General features: G+C 36.9%; 1 protein-coding gene across 5 annotated transcripts in view; it reads right to left on the bottom strand.

The window, feature by feature from the left end:
- The window catches only part of hspa12a (heat shock protein 12A), a 54,090-nt gene that overhangs the window by 6,873 nt on the left and 28,083 nt on the right, over nucleotides 1–19,134 (bottom strand). For 4 of the 5 annotated variants that reach the window (XM_066672339.1, XM_066672327.1, XM_066672346.1 and 1 more), the window contains exons 3-12: nucleotides 18,620–18,747; nucleotides 15,897–16,083; nucleotides 15,250–15,354; nucleotides 13,451–13,567; nucleotides 11,093–11,264; nucleotides 5,121–5,207; nucleotides 3,282–3,386; nucleotides 2,298–2,556; nucleotides 1,142–1,245; nucleotides 154–260 (exon numbers count right to left, since the gene is read on the bottom strand). In XM_066672339.1, coding sequence (XP_066528436.1) covers nucleotides 154–260; nucleotides 1,142–1,245; nucleotides 2,298–2,556; nucleotides 3,282–3,386; nucleotides 5,121–5,207; nucleotides 11,093–11,264; nucleotides 13,451–13,567; nucleotides 15,250–15,354; nucleotides 15,897–16,083; nucleotides 18,620–18,747 — 1,371 coding nt within the window. The remainder of the gene's footprint in view (nucleotides 1–153; nucleotides 261–1,141; nucleotides 1,246–2,297; nucleotides 2,557–3,281; nucleotides 3,387–5,120; nucleotides 5,208–11,092; nucleotides 11,265–13,450; nucleotides 13,568–15,249; nucleotides 15,355–15,896; nucleotides 16,084–18,619; nucleotides 18,748–19,134) is intronic. The other variant, XM_066672354.1, reaches the window with a different exon arrangement.

Here is a 19,134-nt window from a genome sequence, read left to right as displayed (position 1 = left end):
CCTAAATATAGTATTTGATTGAAAAGTGAATTATTTCCACAGTGTTCCTAATTGATGTGAACAATAAACAAATAAACGAAATAAATAATCAAATCTATGGGCATTAACATATAAATGATATGATTATAGTAATACGAAAAACAAAATACTTACTTGAAGCATCTCCTGCACTGCTTTTTGGAGAAGTGGAGACTCTGCAAAGCCTCCTACCAGGAACAGGAACTTGATATCAGTCACCTCGGGCCTCTCAAACAGCTCATCTAAGAGTTGGAAGAAGAAGGAAAAAATATTGACATATTTTATCATTACCTCGTATGACTGAATGTCGCTTAAAGGCGACAGTCACAGTTTTGTGACAGTTTTGTCTGTTTTCATGCTCAAAAAAATGTCTACAAAGCCCCGGTATCAGTAAATGTAAAAAAAAAACTCAACTGTCTCTATCTGAAACAGCAGAGAAACAGCATCTCGAGTTTATTTAGACAATGGAGAGAACTCTCAACATACAAAACATGACATGAGATGAGAATATTGCTGTATTCCTACTCCATAGGTGGGTAATGTTGACTTATTTATTTGACTGTTTTGGATAACTTATGGTGGAATGTCTCCAAATTCAGGAGACAACTAGTGTCAACCACAGATGCTCTGCCCACAAGCTTACATACTTTTTCTGATACTTTCAGTGCACTAACCTAGCTTCACTGTCAGGATTCTGCCAGCTGTATTCTGATTGGCTCTCTATACATCAGCATAAATCCTGTGCATCCTGGTCTAACGTGAATCATAATGACAGCATCATTATACACGTCATGCAAAAATAGCAGAGTTTTCATAGGTCTTTTTGTGTGTAATTCCAATTTCATTCCCTGCAGTAGTAGGCTGTTTTTGAACATGTTAGGTGGCAAAAGGCATTGTGAAAGTAGGCAACCACTAACTGCATGAGATAAACGCAAAGTAAATATATATATATCTATCTATAAATATATCTATATATCTATATATATAGATATATATATATATATAGATATATATATATATATATATATATCTATATATATATATATATATCTCTATATATATTTATATATCTATAAATATATATATCTAAGATCTAAGAAAAATTTGCTCAGTTGGCACTTACTTAGATGCTGTATGATGTGGTCGATGGTGGGTTTAAACAGAGAATTCATCGCATCAGGGTTCATCCTCAGCATGCCCTGAGAAGACCATTTCACAAAGTCCACACTGAGAGAAAAAGAAAGAGACAGAGAGAGAGAGAGAGAGAGAGAGAGAGAGAGCATAATGCCCATGGTGAAGGACAGCTAATGGTTTGTTCAGACTAAATTCTGTAAGAGTGTGAGGTAATGAAAGTTATTTTCACAAACACATACTTGCACCAGACACTCCCTTATATATATATATATATATATATATATATATATATATATATATATATATATATAATATTCTTAATACTGCATAAGCAAGTGTTTTGTTTTGAATCACAAACACCATTATAACACAACTATAATGTGGAAACTCAGAAGCAAGTCGTACTCAGCGCTGCAATGACAGTGACGCAGTGTAAAAGGAGGACCAACAAGATAGGACAATAAGAGTACAACTTGGTTAGAAAATTCGAACCTCGCTGCAGTATCTGATCCACTCCTGCCAGGTCAACACACACTAACACGCCACCACATCAGTGACATTGCAGCGCTGAGTATGATCCAGTACCCAAATCATATCTGCTCTGTGGTAGTCCAGTGATGGTACTGATCATTTAAGAGCAGAGTGGAATGAGGATAAGAAAGTATGCAGAGAAACAGATGGACTACAGTTTGTAACTGCAGAACTACAAAGTGCTCATGTATGGTCAGTGCAGCTGTATCATGGCCTGACCTGTCAAAAACTGAAATAGTTCTATAGAGCTGCTTTTTTGGCCAGTTTTGTGTTATGTCCAATGAAGTGATTGTTAATTATTTGAATTAGCTGAATCCATTTGTTCTGTCAAGTTATGAGCTTACGTCTATGGGCTTATGAAATGGATAGTGAGTGTAGATACAAAGTAGATGTTCATAATCCAGTGAACATTCAGTGTACGCAGTCTCTCTGAGTCTTACTGCAGTAAAAGATGAGCAAGCTATTCACTTGATTTCAGGAAAAGTTTGAAAAGAGCCGTTCTACACATATTTCTGTTATCATACATCCCTGATCTAACACAAACTTTTTAATCCTGCTGATGTAACTGCAGTTATCCCTAAAATTTAACGGTTCCTGGAGCTTCCCTCACTTACTTGCTCTTGCGTAGTGCATGCTCCACACTGTGGCCTCTAAACTTCTTGTAGTAGTCAATGAAGGAGAAGGGCAGATTGATGTTGAGGGGGTTGGTTCTGTCCGGAGCTGCTGCACGCTTACGAGATTCGAATGCAATCATCAGGTCTACCCAGGCTGCCGGCCGCTTGATCTTAAACTGGTCAATGAAATCCTGCCCAAAGATCTTACAGAGCAGCTTCTCAAATTCATAATCAATGCCAATGGAACCGTAGGGACCTCCTGCAGACAGATAGGGAAATAGACAGATAGATAGAGAGACAGAATATGAAAGAGACATGGGCAATCAGTGATGGTCAAATTCAGGGCCGTGCCTAGGCCCTGGCTACAGGGCTATAGCTCCGGGTCTTTTCTAATACAAATTAGCAAATTTGCCCCAGTTTCATTTTCATTTATTTATTTATTGTTTGGCAGCACATTTTCTCCTGCGAATTTCAATGCATTTCAATGGAAAATCCCCTTAACAGCCAAGTGAATTTCACGTCCCCTTAAAGTAGCTGAATTCACTAAATCCTTTGGATGTACAGTACCATGCAAAGGCTTTAGGCACCAGAGATTACGAGATTTAAAAAGCTATTTATCTGAGCAGTAAGTGTTTATTTGCTAAAAAACAATCAAATAACAGCTTCATGCAATCAATGAGAATCTGAACAAAACTTTGTTCTTCAAACTCACCTCACACCTACTACTTTATAAAAGAAAAAATATTGTATATTTCTTAATTGTATTATTATTTTTTTGTGTTTACTGTGATTATATATATAACTTTATCCAAGCACCACGCTTGGCTAGAAAGCATTAGTTATATTAGTTGTATAAAATTACCTTAGGTGCCTAAGACTTCTGCACAGTACTGTAGATAACATTGACATTTGCTCTTGTCATAAATATTTATTTACTATACCTTTGGTTCCACATAAGGGCAAGGTAAAGTCACCTGTTCTCACCTGAGGCCTTGTAGAGCTCCTTCAGATGACCCTCGGGCATCCGGATCTGATGAACTGTCAGATCCACCGTCCCTCCACCACAGTCTACCACTACGTAGCGGTCACCTACAGACCAGCACAAAACAGTCAACAAAGGTTGAACTAGGGTTTGGCAAAAACTGGATTGCAAGATATTGTCTCATATAATGGATAATGATACTGGTCATTTCTAAATCTGAACAAAATTTTAAACCCACAAATTTTAAACATATTAATCATTAAACATAAGATTAAGCATAAATAATTAAAAAAACAAATAAGGAAATACAGGAGGGTTTAACATGCTCTACTCTGCCTTAATATTCAACATGAAACATCTTTAAACCCGACTTAGATTTCAACAAAAATCCTAAATAAAATAACAAAAAGAAAATAAAGTTACTGCTGGGAACGTGGCTAGATTCCTTCTACCTACATCTGTAGATTGCAATAGGCACACATCACCATTTAGTTTACCATGGTAGCAACTATTCAAAGTTCTAAAAGGTTTTATTTCTCTTGAATTCTGACAATTTTCTATGCTCTCAGTGCTGTAGAAAATATTGCTCCAGTGATGTTGAAAGAAAGTGAATCTGACAGGGTGAACTCAGTAGGGCTTTTTGGGGTGTCAGGGGGATAGGCGACCCACTTTAAGGTTCAGTGGCGGTGCCATGGTTTCCAGGAGCACAAACCAATGAGGCATTAGAAAAACCACTAACAATGCATGGTTTATGGCTGTGCTTTAGGCTTGATCTACATAGTTATAGTGATATAAAATATGACAATGGCAGATTAGCGGGGGTTTTAGCAACAATGATGACAGGCTTGAGGAAAACAAAATATCTACAAGAGCTACAGGTCACTCGAAAATTACAATCAATATAAACAACATTAGCAAGGCTGTGGTTTGGGAAGTGCTGGGCAAAAATGATTCCATTCAATATTCCATTTTCCAAATATATCATGGTACCAGGTGAAATTTAATTTAGAATAATAAAGTTAACAGGTTCACACTTATTGTGTGCCTTGTTTCTCTATGCTAAAAATGTCTTACAGTGATATGGCCTGTTCAGATTAGACATTCATATTTCTTTCTTAAAATTACTCCAAAAAAATCTTAAAATTTATATTTAAATAGATATCTTTCCAAAAATAATCCCTTTTTTTACATGTTCATTTTTTTCCATCCTGAAATTTTCCTTGAAGTTTGAAACATTCCAGCAAAATAAATGCCTTGCAGTTTAGGCCTGATTGATACCCAAAATTAATATGCAAAAACGTTTTCTTGATTTTTATCTCTCACTATGAAAGCTGAGACTGCAAATTTTAATGGGCTCCTGCTGGTAGAGTCTGTTTTTTTCTTTAAATGATGCACACAAAAACATCATGCCTAGTAATATCTCCACTTTGTTGACAAAGTCACACTGCATTATTAGAGTCACATGCCTAGAATTCCAATATAAATCCAAATAAATCAGAACACTTAAGTTTAGAATATGTTTGGAATTTTCCTCTGAAAAATTACGAATAATCAAGATCTAGACAGAGATATACATCACTCAGCACTATAACAGTTTTCATCTGTTCACGTTTTTCATGTACACATTTGGTACTAAACTTTATTCAGATATTTGGGTTCCAAGTTAAGATCTCTATTTTCTATTTTACTGTAGGGGTATGAATAAATAATCTATAGCATTTTATTTTGTATGAGAGCAGCATTAGGGCAGAAGCTCAACAGAGACAGAGCAGAAAAGCGAGGGAAGACGAGACAACAAAGGAGAGGGAGAAAGAAGAGAAAGAGAGGGATGCAGACTCTACCTTCATTTAGTTCGGACCATAGCTCTCCTATGACATTTTCCACCAGAAAGGTGCGGCTCTGCCGGTTGCGGCGCACAAGCTCCTTGGCTGGTTATCGACAGAGAGAGAGGAGTGTGTGTGAGAAGCTTGAAAAGAGCTGGTGAAGCTGTGTTTGTGGTTGTTGTGTGATTTTGTGACATTAGAACAGGCAAGGCAACAGCATGGCAGAGAAATAGGGAACAGCAAACATGTCTCTACTGGACATTAATGCCTGGAAATGTGAATTAGCTGAGATTTTGGAAGTCTAGAGCTTTTAAGAGCTGATAAATAAAGGATTCATAGAGTAATGACATGAAATCTTTTTCTTTTTATAGCTATTCATTATAATCTTCTTATTAAATTATAATAACAAAAAATATATATAATAAAAATAAGAACATGTAAAGAATACAAAACATTATAATTAACATATACAATGATATAAATCATAAAAAATAAAAAGATATTACAAAAATAAAGGGAAATTTTAAAACCCTGACTTAAATTTAGCCACCATTACATCTGTGGTAAAAATGCTTATCATATTCAAAAGTTAAACATAAATTATTTATGCTTCATAGATTAGTAAAACCCCCTTTTTAGAATGTCTTCTATGGATGAGAGAACTGTCAATTAGAGTCGATTTTGTGGGCCAGGCTGCTTTTAATTTTTGTTGATGTTTCCATGATTTTCCTGATTTTTTGAAAGAAATAATTTACTCAAGGAGAAAGAAGGGGGCAACAAGCTAAAGCGAAAATTACTTGGTTACCTCAATATGGTATATTTTTTTCTAGCTAACTGGGTATACATGTGTTTTCCTTACAATTCTCAAAAATTGGTTTCCTTACAAATTTCTTTGATATTCAAGGTCTAAAATTGACTAATATTAATTTGTTTGTATTTATTAGCCTATAGCTCAATGGCTAAGCTAGCACCACTGAGCTATCAACCCGGTCTCACATCTATTCGTGATATAGTCACATATATAGGGGACTGCAATTCGTGACATAGGCTAATATTTTCGACATTTTATGCGACAATATCACGATCAGAAGTGTATGGGTAATTACCATAGAAACACTATGAGACAGTAACACGAAAACTCTTCCTCATTACAGGTTTCATTACATAACATAGGTTCTTATTCCAACAAAGGGTATAAAGTATTTTATTATAATATTTCTCCTAAGCAATGTTTATTATTGGTGTCCTACTTTAGCTTTAACTCTAACGAGAACATTTCTTTCACTTAACGTAATTTTGACTAACTTTCAAAAGGTTAATACGGAAAAGGACATTTCTTTAGACATTATTTGCTTCGATATTTTAGCAGATAATGGATTAGTAACGTCATATTTTCTGTAAAATAAAAATAAAAGACTGTGGTATTAACGGATGTTAATGACGCCTTAATGAGGAGGAGTTTTTGTGTTACTGTCGCATAACATGGGGCACGTATATGACGGCTTGTATGGTAATTGCCCATTCATTATGATCATGAAATTGTCGCATAAAATGTCGAAAATATGCGACTATGTCACGAATTTCAGTCCCCTATATATGTGATTATATCACGAATGTGTGTGAGACCGGGTTGGAGCTATAAATCCCACAGGGATTTTCAATGGTCACAAACAAAAGCATGTAAGGAAAAAATATAAAACTTTGAATTCTGTCAAACAATGAGGCTGAGCAATATAAAGCACTACAGAACACTGCACATCACAACGATCACAACTGGTGTCAGTGTAAAAAATCCTTTGCTTTTCTGCTCAAAATTAAAAAAACTGTACTGTCACACAAACAACTTTTCCATGCGCTCACAAAGGAAACAGATCATCGTTCAAATCCAGGATGTTGTTTCCATAGATTACAAACATAAAACACAAGACTGTTAATAATTAAATAGTTAAAGCTGTGACCACCACATAATGATATCACTGAAAAATTACCACCTTGCCCAATACCATTTGTTAAGCTGAAGGCTTGGATGCAAGTACAAGGTGTTAATTTTACAAAACTCAAAGTGAAGTAAACATAATACAAGAAAAGCAAAGACTTATTTAAACACAAGAAACCAGACTCCTAACACAAATGTTACATGCTTAAAGACGAGACAACACAGAACAAAGAAAAAAGCAAATGATATAATATATATATATATATATATATATATATATATATATATATATATATATATATATATATATATATATAATAAGCATATAAGCTACAGTTGGGCATAGTACCTAAGTATGGAAACAGACAAGAAAAAAGGCAGAACAGAAGTAAACAACAAAATAACACACTGAACTGACAAAGGGGCAGAGACGGATGGAATCTAGAAGAAACAACAGAAGATGCGTGGAACAGATAAAGACATTGATACATAAACATGACACAAAAAAGCACAGAACATAAGAACTGACGAAACAAGGAGAAAAACAGAAATATTTTGAGAGAAGCTAAAACTAAATGAAGAAAAAAAAAACTGTTGTAGCTGTGTCATCGAGCAAGACGAGAGAGGTTTTCAGTGAGTTTCACCACCTAAAGGCTGGAGTAAGGACTTTCTCTGACACAAAAACAGCAGAGCAGGACATGTTCCAAACATTTGAGCTCTGACCTCGAGTGCCACACTGGTAGTAGCTACTGGGCAGACAAGAGCCAGTAATAATATCATTATCATCCTTATAAAAGCACAGTAGAGTTATATCCAATTAATTTTGATTGTACTGACTTGAAACACTTAAATTCTGGCCACATTATTAGCATTAGAAACTGGGGCCACTGTGGCCTTGAGGCTAGAGAAGTTTAGCGATTAGCGTTGAGGTTAGCGAGTTTGAGGCTGGTTCATTTCCCAGGACCAGTCAGAGAGAAATTCATCCACGGCTGAAGTGTCTTTCAGCAAGGCACCTATTCCTCAAACTGTTCTCCCTAGTGTGTGTTTGTGTGTTCAATGCCACGGATGGGTCAAATGCAGAGAAGCAATTTCCCCAAGGGGATTAATAAAGGTGTTTCTTCTTCTTCATTCTAAATCCACTCAATGGCCACTTCATTAAAAACACTGACATTCTGAATGTTGCAGCACAGTTTATCCGCCTCTTTTAACCCATTCATCACCGGTCAGTTTTAGACCACAGGCTGTTGTCCAGGGCTGATGGAACAATTTAAGCAGAGGTGACACTGACAAAGTTGTGTGTGCTGCTGACACAAGTGTATGAGACACAGGTTTTGCAGGTTTTATAAATGTCAGTGTCACTGCAAGGATGAGAGTCGTCCACCAGCCAAAAATATCCAGACAAGAACAAACCTAACTATTGATGAAGGGCTAGAGGAGACAAACTGTATATAAACAGAGGAGTCTGACTATACACAATCATGGAAGGTGTTCTGAAAAAGTGGCCAAGGAGCATGCTGAAGTACTCTCACAGAAGACACCGATCTGAAGTGTTTTCTACCTTAGAGATAGGAGTGTGACAGAGACACAAACAAACATGGAACAAAGGGAATAGAGACAAGCACTGAAAGAAAAGAGAGAGGTAATAAACACATACAATGACAATGCAAAAGCAGTGGCCACTTTCTGAGCTAAATGTGCTGCTCCAGAGCGTCCCATTACATTTCATGCTTTCCTTTGGAGAACATAGAAGTGTTGTGTGTGTGCGAGCACACAAATGAACCTCAGTTGCCAAAACGAGTGCATCTTAAAGTATCTGAATTCTCTATTTATAAGAGTTGTTTACAAACCTTTGGGCTTAAAGTGTATGGGTCTTAAAAGTTTAATTAAACATCTATGAGAAATTATGACAGATGACAAGAGAGTGAGAACATTACATAAAATATATTTCCTTTGGTCCTTGGCTGACAAAAGCTGGAGAGGTCCACACACATCCTGCATCAGGCTGTGGATGTTATTTACAGAGCAAGTCACATGACCATGTTTTTATCTGAACAGAAGCTTATTTCATGAATATTCTCAATTTTTTAACAATGGTAACAAAAGTCAAATGTTACCATGTCATTTACAATCTAAAACCATAGAGTTCTTATATGGCATGCTGATAATAATAAAATGGTGCTAAAGATGGCAAAGTGCATTGTTCTTTAAGGACTTGTCTGTATTGCCTTGACAATATATTTTAAGAATTTTTAAAAACCTTTTTGTAAAACTACAATAAAATAATGTCTCTGGCTTCAGGCAGGTTTTCACAGCCACTATTGTATCACCAATACTGTGAAAAATTCTAACCCTCCAATTCTTAATAAATCTCCGAATTTTAGTGCATTCATTATTTATATATAAATTTTAAATGATGATCTTCCCTTTTTGATAATCACTGTAATTATGTAGTTTCCAAAAATTGAAGATATATTTTTACCTATAAACAAGGAATAAAAACAAGAGGAGGGTAAATGTCCCTCTCTCTCTTCTTGATCTCTCTCTCTCTCTCTAGTGATGCAGTGTTTCTGTATCACAGTAATAGCCTTAAAGCTGGTGATGTCATCGGATGTCAAACACCTCACCAAGCAGTTCACACTGACCCTCAATTCTGCAAAATGGTGGATTTATTGCTTACTGAGACCCAAACCTTGCAATTGCCTGTTCTTCTGACCGATTCACTCATTTTAAAAAAGAACTAATTGTAAAACAAATAATTTTGTCTGAACATTTTGACCTGAACTTACCCATGACTCACTTTTGTTAATTTTCTGAAACTATTAAAAGTATATCTTACAGTGAGCAAATTGCAGATGAGTTATTTCACCACATAGCGTTCAATACATAATCACTCCTAACTGACAACAGCTTAAATAAACAAACACTATTACACAAATTATTAGGAAGTGTAAAGGGCCTTGCTTTGAATGACTTCCATTCTCTCTCATATTTCCAAAACTGTAGTGGGTTTCTTAGCCATAACTTAGCTGCCAGTCATCCTCCAGAGTTTCTCAATCACTGAGTGGGAGATGTGCACATGGACGGACCCATATGTTGATTAAAAAGTCAAAATAAGAATCTCTCAGGATTCATTGCTAATGTACCTCCAAACAAGGAACCTAACCCTCAACTGCTCCCTGGGTGCTACTGCTGGCAGCTTGTTGCTCTGTACATGTGTGTGAGCTCCATTGCCCCTAGTGTTATGTGCTAAAAATTGCTCTCTAGTATGTGTTGGTGTTCGCTCCCAAAAGGGAATAATACATATCACTTCTGCGAACAACTTCAAACGTTGGACTTGCCCCACTTCATTGGCAAACATAATGCTTCCCTTTTTGCTGATAAGAGTCTTGGCTACTGCGGATTGGGCTTTCTCTCAGGTGGTGAGACACTGTATTCTGGTGAGCAATTCCAGCTGCAGTACTGAACTGATTATTTAAAGAGAAGTCGGTATCATCATGCAACATCTCACATTTTTGTTTTATGTGGACACCAGCATTTTCAGGAACTGGAATCAAGCGAAATATGCAAAATAACACTTCTGAAACAACCAACTTCTCCTTAAGTAGCTGCAAGGGTCATCCATAATCCTTCTCTTAAGCCTTCAGTCACCTTGCTGCAGCATGCCACCTTGCAAAATGATTATGATTATTGCCAGGTATTCTCCCCGTGTCCGCGTGGGTTTCCTCCGGGTGCTCCGGTTTCCTCCCACAGTCCAAAAACACACGTTGCAGGTGGATTGGTGACTCGAATGTGTGTGTGTGTGTCTGTGTTGCCCTGTGAAGGACTGGCGTCCCCTCCAGGGTGTATTCCCGCCTTGCGCCCAATGATTCCAGGTAGGCTCTGGACCCCCCGTGACCCTAAATTGGATAAGCGGTTACAGATAATGAATGAATGATATTGCCAGGTAAATACACTTTGTCTAATTAAATCTCTACTGTATAGTTTTACGACATCAAAAAAATCTCTTATGATGAGGTTATGTGTGAGTGAGTCTGTGAAAGTGGGCATTGCTTACCCTGGGTCATCCCTGCTCCTACATTCTCTGGGGGATTGTAGCCGTTTATGGAAGTTTTGGCTCCCAGGTCAATCATCTGGTGGAGGCGGAGCTTGCGACAGTAGATGGACGCAGCCTCTGGCTCCAGAGCAATGATCAGCTGTTCAGGGTTCTCCCGCGTTGCTAAACCAGCCTTAGAACAAAACAACAGAAAAATGAAATTTATGAAATGCTTGTAAACCAACACAAACTGCAAACTAAGACCACCCAGTCAGTTATCTGTGGGCTGCATAAGTCTGAGCCAGGCAATGAAATAAGTAATTCTGATTTTGTTCCATTTCCTACATCAGGTGCAGGCTCATTAGAGTTATAAGGCCCCTCATTCGAGCATCTCCAACCACAGCACTGGAACCACGTTCATGTGAGCAAAGACAGTGTTAAACAGATATGACAAGCCCAAAGAAATTGGAAAATCAAGCAAAAACATAAGCAGGGAAATGAGAATCATGCAAAACCAGCATAGATGAGAGCAGTGAAGATAGACAAGTACTGCCGAGATACTGCTGATAATTTCTTGCATCAGTCAGTCATATAACAGCCTGGAAGCCAAATGGGTGTAGTGAGAAGGTGGAGATACTGCCAATCATATATTGAATTATCCAATCAAAAGTTTGACGTACCAGTTTATGATTTTTTTTTTTATATCATCACATATCAAGCCCAATATCATTTGAAAACTTGTTCTTGTTGACTACATTCTTATTTGGGTATATAATACAGAGCAAGAACGTGAGTATGGATGTGTCTCATTTCCCAATCTGCATGTTATTGTCCACCTCATGAAAGTCGATGCAAAAAATGACAGGCAGCTCATTCTAATCCGCGCTTGGCCAATGCAAAATGTCACTGTTGGCCAATAGCATTTTTTTCAGTGGCTGATGCAAAAATGGATTCACCCCAAGAACCCCAAGAAACGTGCCCTGAAAGAAGTCATTCTGAACAGGGCTGTTTAGACAGGGAGAATGATGCTGTGGTGTTTGATCCTTGTAATATTTTGGCAAAAGCATGTAATATACATTTTATTAACATATCTTAAGGTGCTATAAATCAAAATAATGTAGACAATGTAAAACAATACATTTAATTCAAGATTTAAAGTGAAAATGAATATCTGACAGAGAAATGGTTTTAATAGAGTGTGTGTGAATGTATGTCTGTGTGTGTCTCTTAGAAAGGAAGGAAGAGAGAGGAGAGCGGGAGAGAGATCAAAAGAAAGAGAAAGAGCAAGAGTGTGAAAGGACTGATAGGGAAGGATTGAGACATCTTCACTAAAAGGATTTAGCAACTAGAATGCTGAGTTACTGCAGATATAAATGGTTACACACAAACACATATATACACAGATGATTATCCTTCATTAATCAATGCTTTGATCTATTGCTCTCTTTCACTTGCTTTCTCTCACTCTTTCATTCCCTACTCAGTATTCCCCTTCATCTAACCTTGTCTGTCTGCGGTAGTACAGTTGCACGCGACACACACTTACTGGGTAGATGTGAGACAGAGAGAGAGAGAGAGAGAGAGAATGGTTGGGTTTGTGGGTACATATGCTTGTGTTGTTCTCCTTTTGCTTTCTTTCAATAAATAAATGAATTATTTTCTCTCTGTCCCTCTTTTTTTTTTTTTTTTTAGATTTTTCTAAAATCACAGAGAAAGAATGATTAAGGCTTTAGTAGTTTTTGTAGTCTTTTTCTGCTGAATTGTAGTTGGGCAGGACTGAAACTTGGCTTATGTGACATCAGATCTAGCAAAGAATTAGTTTCCATCACCTACCTTACTAAAAATGACTTGCCTTCTACTTTAGACCCTTATTTACACTCAACATTCAGAGGCCTAATGGTTAGAGTAAAATATCTTGTTGTGAAGGCTCCAAAGGCAAAATTGGAATGCTCAAAATTATGCTTGAACAACACTGAACCTGGTAGATGCACCATATTTTGCTAGCTCCGTGGTGGTATCACTCAAAACCGTTACTGGTGCCAGGTTGTTTACATTCCCATAATGATGCCAATGTCAGTCAGTATCACTATCTGACATGACCTAAGTGAACAGCAGTTTGGAATGTTTGGAGCATGTGATATGATGAGTGTAACGTTGGTAAATGATTATACTGTGGCACATTTGTAGTGTGTATGCAGAGAAAGAGAAAGAGAGAGAGAGAGAGAGAGAGAGAGACTAGTGTAAACTAACAAAGTTTGTTGTCCAGGCCCATCTTCCCAAAGGCATCTTGGTTTCAAGATTCTCTTTAGTGGAACCGTTTTGTGTCTGTGTCTGTGTGTGTGTGTGTGTGTGTGTGTGTGTGTGTGTGTGTGTGTGTACCTTATACGCTGCCTCTCTCATGAACTGTTTAGCTGGCATCTTCCATATTGCAGGAACAGTAATGACCCATCTGACATCTGCATTATCAAACTCTGCCCCCGCCTGGTCAGTCAGTTCCTGCAGACAAAAAAAAAAAAACATATGGTCTCACTAAGAAAAAAACAAAATATTTGCATGGATTTACAGAAAGCAAAAATTCAAGAGAGTTAAAAGAGTGTTTTTTTTTTTTACTTCTTAACCCAAAGAAGTTAAGAAGTTCTTAAAGTAACAGTACTTGGATTTGGGAGAACTGGGATTTAGAGACATTTCTGTTGAAAATGTGTAACTGCACCTAGCCTGTGGAAAACTACTTGAAAACAAGATATGTCCCTTCACAGTAGATGAGTCAGTTGAGTGGTCAGAAAGAGCTCAGTCAAAACTTGGTGAAGGAATTGTCTTCAGAATAAGCAAAAGAATTATATAGTGCAGGGGTCACCTATCTTATCCGGAAAGGGCCAATGTGGCAGCAGGTTTGCATTCCAACCACACAGGAGTGCACACTGTGTAACTTTAGAGATGGAGACTAGTTTCAAGTGTGGTTCTGCTTAATTGGAATGAAAACCTGAAGCGACACCAGGCCTTTGTGGATTAGACTGGTGACCCATGAGAGTGTTATCATTCTTATCAGCATAATAATTGTATTTGAATCCATTTAAATTCAGATACATGGTCACTGTCTACAGAACAACCCATGTATATCCAAAATAGTACCTTTTCAATTGAAGATAAAATCGTTTTAATGATTTCCATGTGAAATTGTTTTGTGTTTTTGAGCTTATTGTTTTGTTCATTTATGATGAAACACTGTAACAAGGTAGTGAGCAATTATTATTATTATTATTTTTTTATTTTTTTATTTTTTTTTATAAGAGTAGAGATGGTCATTTAGACTGCATCTCTTTAGCTAAGATAATTTACAGTACTGTAGCAAGCTACAGCAAAGGATGTATGTACATATACGTGCTTTAGAAACATCCTGTATAATCCACACAATCCATGTTTTAGTAGTCATAAAAAAATAAAATATAAGCATATGAAGACAGGGCTTGCCGTTGTCATATATCACAGCTCTTGTATTTAGCGCCATTAGGAACGCTACAGCTGTTCAGGCAAGAGCAATTTGGATCCTCTTTTAGAGGCTGTACATGTGATGTAAGTAGGTAACGATGTGAACAAAACCTTCTAGATCTCTGTGCTGTTATAATTAATATATTAGACTCTGTAAGGATTGACCATTTATTAGAATATTTTATCCCCTCCCAACTTAGGAATCAATTAAAAACAAAATCAAAAGTACTGTTGCTTTAATAATTTACTACACAATTTTAAGGATCTGCTATGAATTATATAGTAACTATTATGAAACATTTAGAAGCCACTATAAATTACATCCTATACTTAGCACAATAAATTAATTTTTATTTGCTATTAGTTAGCAACCACTGTGAAACTGTAGCATGTTCTGTAGTTACAAAAGCGTGAGTAATTTCAGTGTGGGCAAAAATGTAGTTAAATCATTTAATTCCATCCTGAAACAATTGAAAAGCTGGTCCCACGGGTCTTGATCTAAGCATCCTGGTCAGCACTTGGCAAGCATTGACCTAGACAGTTATTACTGAAGGTGTTACTTTTTATGTGTCATGCTCAAAGTGAAGAAAAGACTTGTTGAAAAGGCTCAATATTCAAGGTACATAGAGTAGAACATCATTATAATTTAAAGAATGTAACATTAAAACATGAGCAAAGAAAGAATGATGTACTTTTAGGGCCTGTTCCTTGAAGAAGGCCAGAGCGTAGGCAAATATATCCAGCGCCTTCACTCTCTTCCCATTGGCTGCATGAAGCTCTGTGTCGATGGATAGATTCTAGGGAGGACAAAAACATTGTGTGGCACTTAAATATGTAAAATGTGCAGCCAGTGATTCAAATATATATAATTATGTATAAATATATATTTAAATTATATATATATATATATATATATATATATATATATATATATATATATATATATATATATGTATATGTATATAAATATAATTATATTATAATAATATTATATTTATAATATTATTATTATAATATTTTTTTTTTTTTTTATTTCACATTATTTCACATTAGGAGACAGCTATTAGCCATTAGTGGAGTGGATATGAAAGATATGTTCAAAAACTATTCTATGCTTCAACATAGGTGACCCATTAAATAATAAATGGGCACTTCTATAAATACAGTATTTACAATTCCTATAAACACTATTTCTGGAAAAAGTCTTTTAATGCCTTGATTACTATTGACTACTTTGTAAATAGTCCCTCCATTCTCATTTGAATTTTCTATTCAAGCTTGTGCCTAATAAAACTGAATCATGAAGTAGCAAGAGATCATAAAAGTCTGAAGCCCTTACTGCAGTGGTATGAAGCTTCATTTTAAACTTCTCCAGGTAAAGCCACTGTTTGGACTCAGTGGGGTCTAGGTCATGGTAAAAGTCTCTGGCTGCGTAACCAAAGCTGTGGAACTTCCTGTCAGGAGTCAGCAGAATGGTGGTAGGTGTCTTCTGATTGGACACTCCAGGGTCTCCACCCTCCCAGCGCCTAGCACACAGCACATCAACCAATCAAGTTCAGTGCATGACTAAACAACCAAATGGAATGTTTTAATTCAGACTCAAAGAGATTTCTCTCTGCTCCACCCTCCATTGTGGTTTTTTATATAGATATGCTCTATATGATCTTTTGCAATAGCAAAGTGCATCCTCAATATCCCACCCAGACATTGTGTATGTGTGTGTGTGTGTGAGAGAGAGAGAGAGAGAGCAAGCAAGAACTCTTTATATCTCTACTCAGACATTTAGAGAAAGAGAATAAACTTGGGTTTTTAAATTATTCAGAGGCATTCACCCTCAGAACAGAATGAATCATTAGAGTCAGAGACATTACTACTGTGGTACATCACGACACATACCACTGTGCAGAATTCGCACAGAAAGTTAACTCCTGCCTTTCAATGCATAATAAGTTAAATACAATACAAAACCATTGCATAAAATAGATTCTTTGAGTTAAGTCCAAGCACACAGTGATGAAAAGATACAGGACAAAGAGAGAACCTGGGGAACAGGAAGATTAAATATTTATAGGAAAAAAACAATACATTCAAGGTTAATTCCTCTTGACTTTGGTTATTTAGTAAAACTATATTTACAGTATGCAGTTCTTATCACAGGTTTAGAATGACTCAGTGAAACTTTTATGTGGTTCTCTGAAATAAACCAGGCAGAGTCAGTAATTCTCTGCTAAAAATTCAGGTTGATTCTTCTGTGTCATGTAATTTTTACATTATCAGCAAACATATTCAGGGTGGCTCAGTCTTTTGTGTGATTCTTCAGAAACAGACTCAGATTGATTCTCTGAATCTTTTTGTGAACAGGCTCACTCTGATTTGCTAAAACTCCACTGTAATACTCTATAGATCCAGGTCTATTCTGGTAGACTTCAGTGGGATTTTCAACAGGTTGTATTTGACAGGCTCACCTCAGCCAGAAAAGCCCTGCCTAAGAGAATGGAAAAGAAAAGCTTGGAGTTGACTTTCAGATTTAGAGATCAGCTGGTTCTATCTAAGCCTAAACAATATCAGGGACATTTCTCTGAATGTGAATGTGAATATAAGACAACAACATGCGTTTAATGGCCCAAAGTACTATCTTCAGGAGCCAATTTCTCATTTCAGATTCAGTTTCCCTGTTTGTGTAGATAGAACTTGGATTCAGAACTTTAAAATATAAGTTAGAGGGACATAAGTACTTTCAGCTTTGGGTTATAGACTAGTGAAACTTTTTATCTCTGGAGATGCTCTATCCACCTAGTAGATAGGCTTTGAGGAGAATACTAAATGCTCAAGACTAGGAAAAATTTAAGATGACAGTTTTTTGGGGAAGAACACTGTTGTGTTACTCAACAGTCACAATCACTCCCAAAAACAGGCATTACTGGAAGGTTCAATTTAGGTTTTTATATAAATAGAACAGTTTGTTTTATAGTTATAGGTAGAATTCTATAAAATAAACTCTGCAGATACAGGAAAGCAGAAATTACTCAATTACAAATATGGAATAAAATAAAATCACAGGTATTCTTCCTCAGCACACTGGACATTACCACAACCCAACGAACCACAAGAAAAGTACTCCAAAAATGATTTTCCTATCTGGCTACGTTGAACACTATTTGGGGGAACATCAGCTGTCATGCAGCTTTATTTGTCTGCTGGGAAATAATATGGAGGGTGGCTCAACTTAGGAGGCAATGTGACCTAGGGTTCAAAAGTTAGGTGACCTCTCAAGAATAACATCCAAGTTGGAGAGCAGTGGTTTTTGTTACTAAACTAAAGAACACGCACACACACACACACACACACACACACACACACAGATTTCTATATATAATTTTAATAGGCCATGTAAGTACCTAGAGAGACAAATGAGTGACTGAAATAGAGAATGAACCAGAAGCTGGGCTAATGATTACACTAGTGCATTACTCAGAACGAAAGAAATGGAATAAGAGGGAATAAGACGGGGGAGAGGGAGAGACAGAAAGAGAGAGCGAGAGAGAGAGACAGAGAGAGAGACTGTGTTATACTAAACATAATGCAAATACTTTCAGCTAAATGTCCATGAAGAAACATAATTGTAATTACAAGTAGACCACCTGATCCACTCAACTGTCCACAATGTAACAACTGACCAACACTCTCCCTTAACTTTAAAGACCACTGACTTGTACCTACATGTCCAATATCCATGTACATTATAACACCTAACCAGCATTTGCCAGTCTACACCACAACAAGCAAATCCAACTCAACTAACACTACTGTAAAACCTGACAAATACACACTTCTCAAAACTGTCATACCTAGTCAGTTTTACAGATCACCGTTAACAAGTCTCAAAGACATAGTCTGCTATGGCCATTTGGGATCAATTTAGCAGAGTGTACCTAAAGCCTATGTGGGCTACATTAGCTTTAACAGAGAATGGCTCTGTCTGTAGAGAATTCTGTTCACAATGGACAAATGTCAGCCTCCTTTCTCTCCATCCTCCTACTCCCACACTCTTTTGCTTTTTACCTCATAGTATGGATGCACTCTGGCTCTTTAGTAAATGCGTAGGCATAACCGCTGGATGTTGTGCCAAAGTCAATGGCCACAACGACGATGAATGAGTGACCAGCTGGCTCATTCTCCTCTGAATCCTTCTGCAGAGAGAGAGAGAGAGAGAGAGAGAGAGATTTCAGTCTCTTTTTTCAAAGGTTAGCAAATTTAGGCAATAGATTAAACTTTTTCCTCTTATCCAAAATAAACTCATTTATTTTTACTCATTTATTTGAGACATTAACATTACCCTATAATTCATTAGGTCAGATATTCAAGAGAGGAAACCATTGTGGACAATGAAAAAACAAACCAACACAGGATGATCTGAAGCAGCTGTACATGAGTCTAGGGTCACCATGCACTGAAGTCCCAGCCTTGGGGTGTGGAGCAGTGGAACTGTGTTCTTTGGAGTGATGCAACACTAAGTCATGTGCATAGGGTCGAGTTTGATTGTCATTTCTAATCCAGAACTAATCCAACGTTAGTAC

The sequence above is a fragment of the Hoplias malabaricus genome, chromosome 1 (genome assembly GCF_029633855.1).
Source record: "Hoplias malabaricus isolate fHopMal1 chromosome 1, fHopMal1.hap1, whole genome shotgun sequence".
NCBI lineage: Eukaryota > Metazoa > Chordata > Actinopteri > Characiformes > Erythrinidae > Hoplias > Hoplias malabaricus.
The sequence above is the reverse complement of the archived record's forward strand: the minus strand, read 5'-3'. Positions and strand labels throughout refer to the sequence as shown.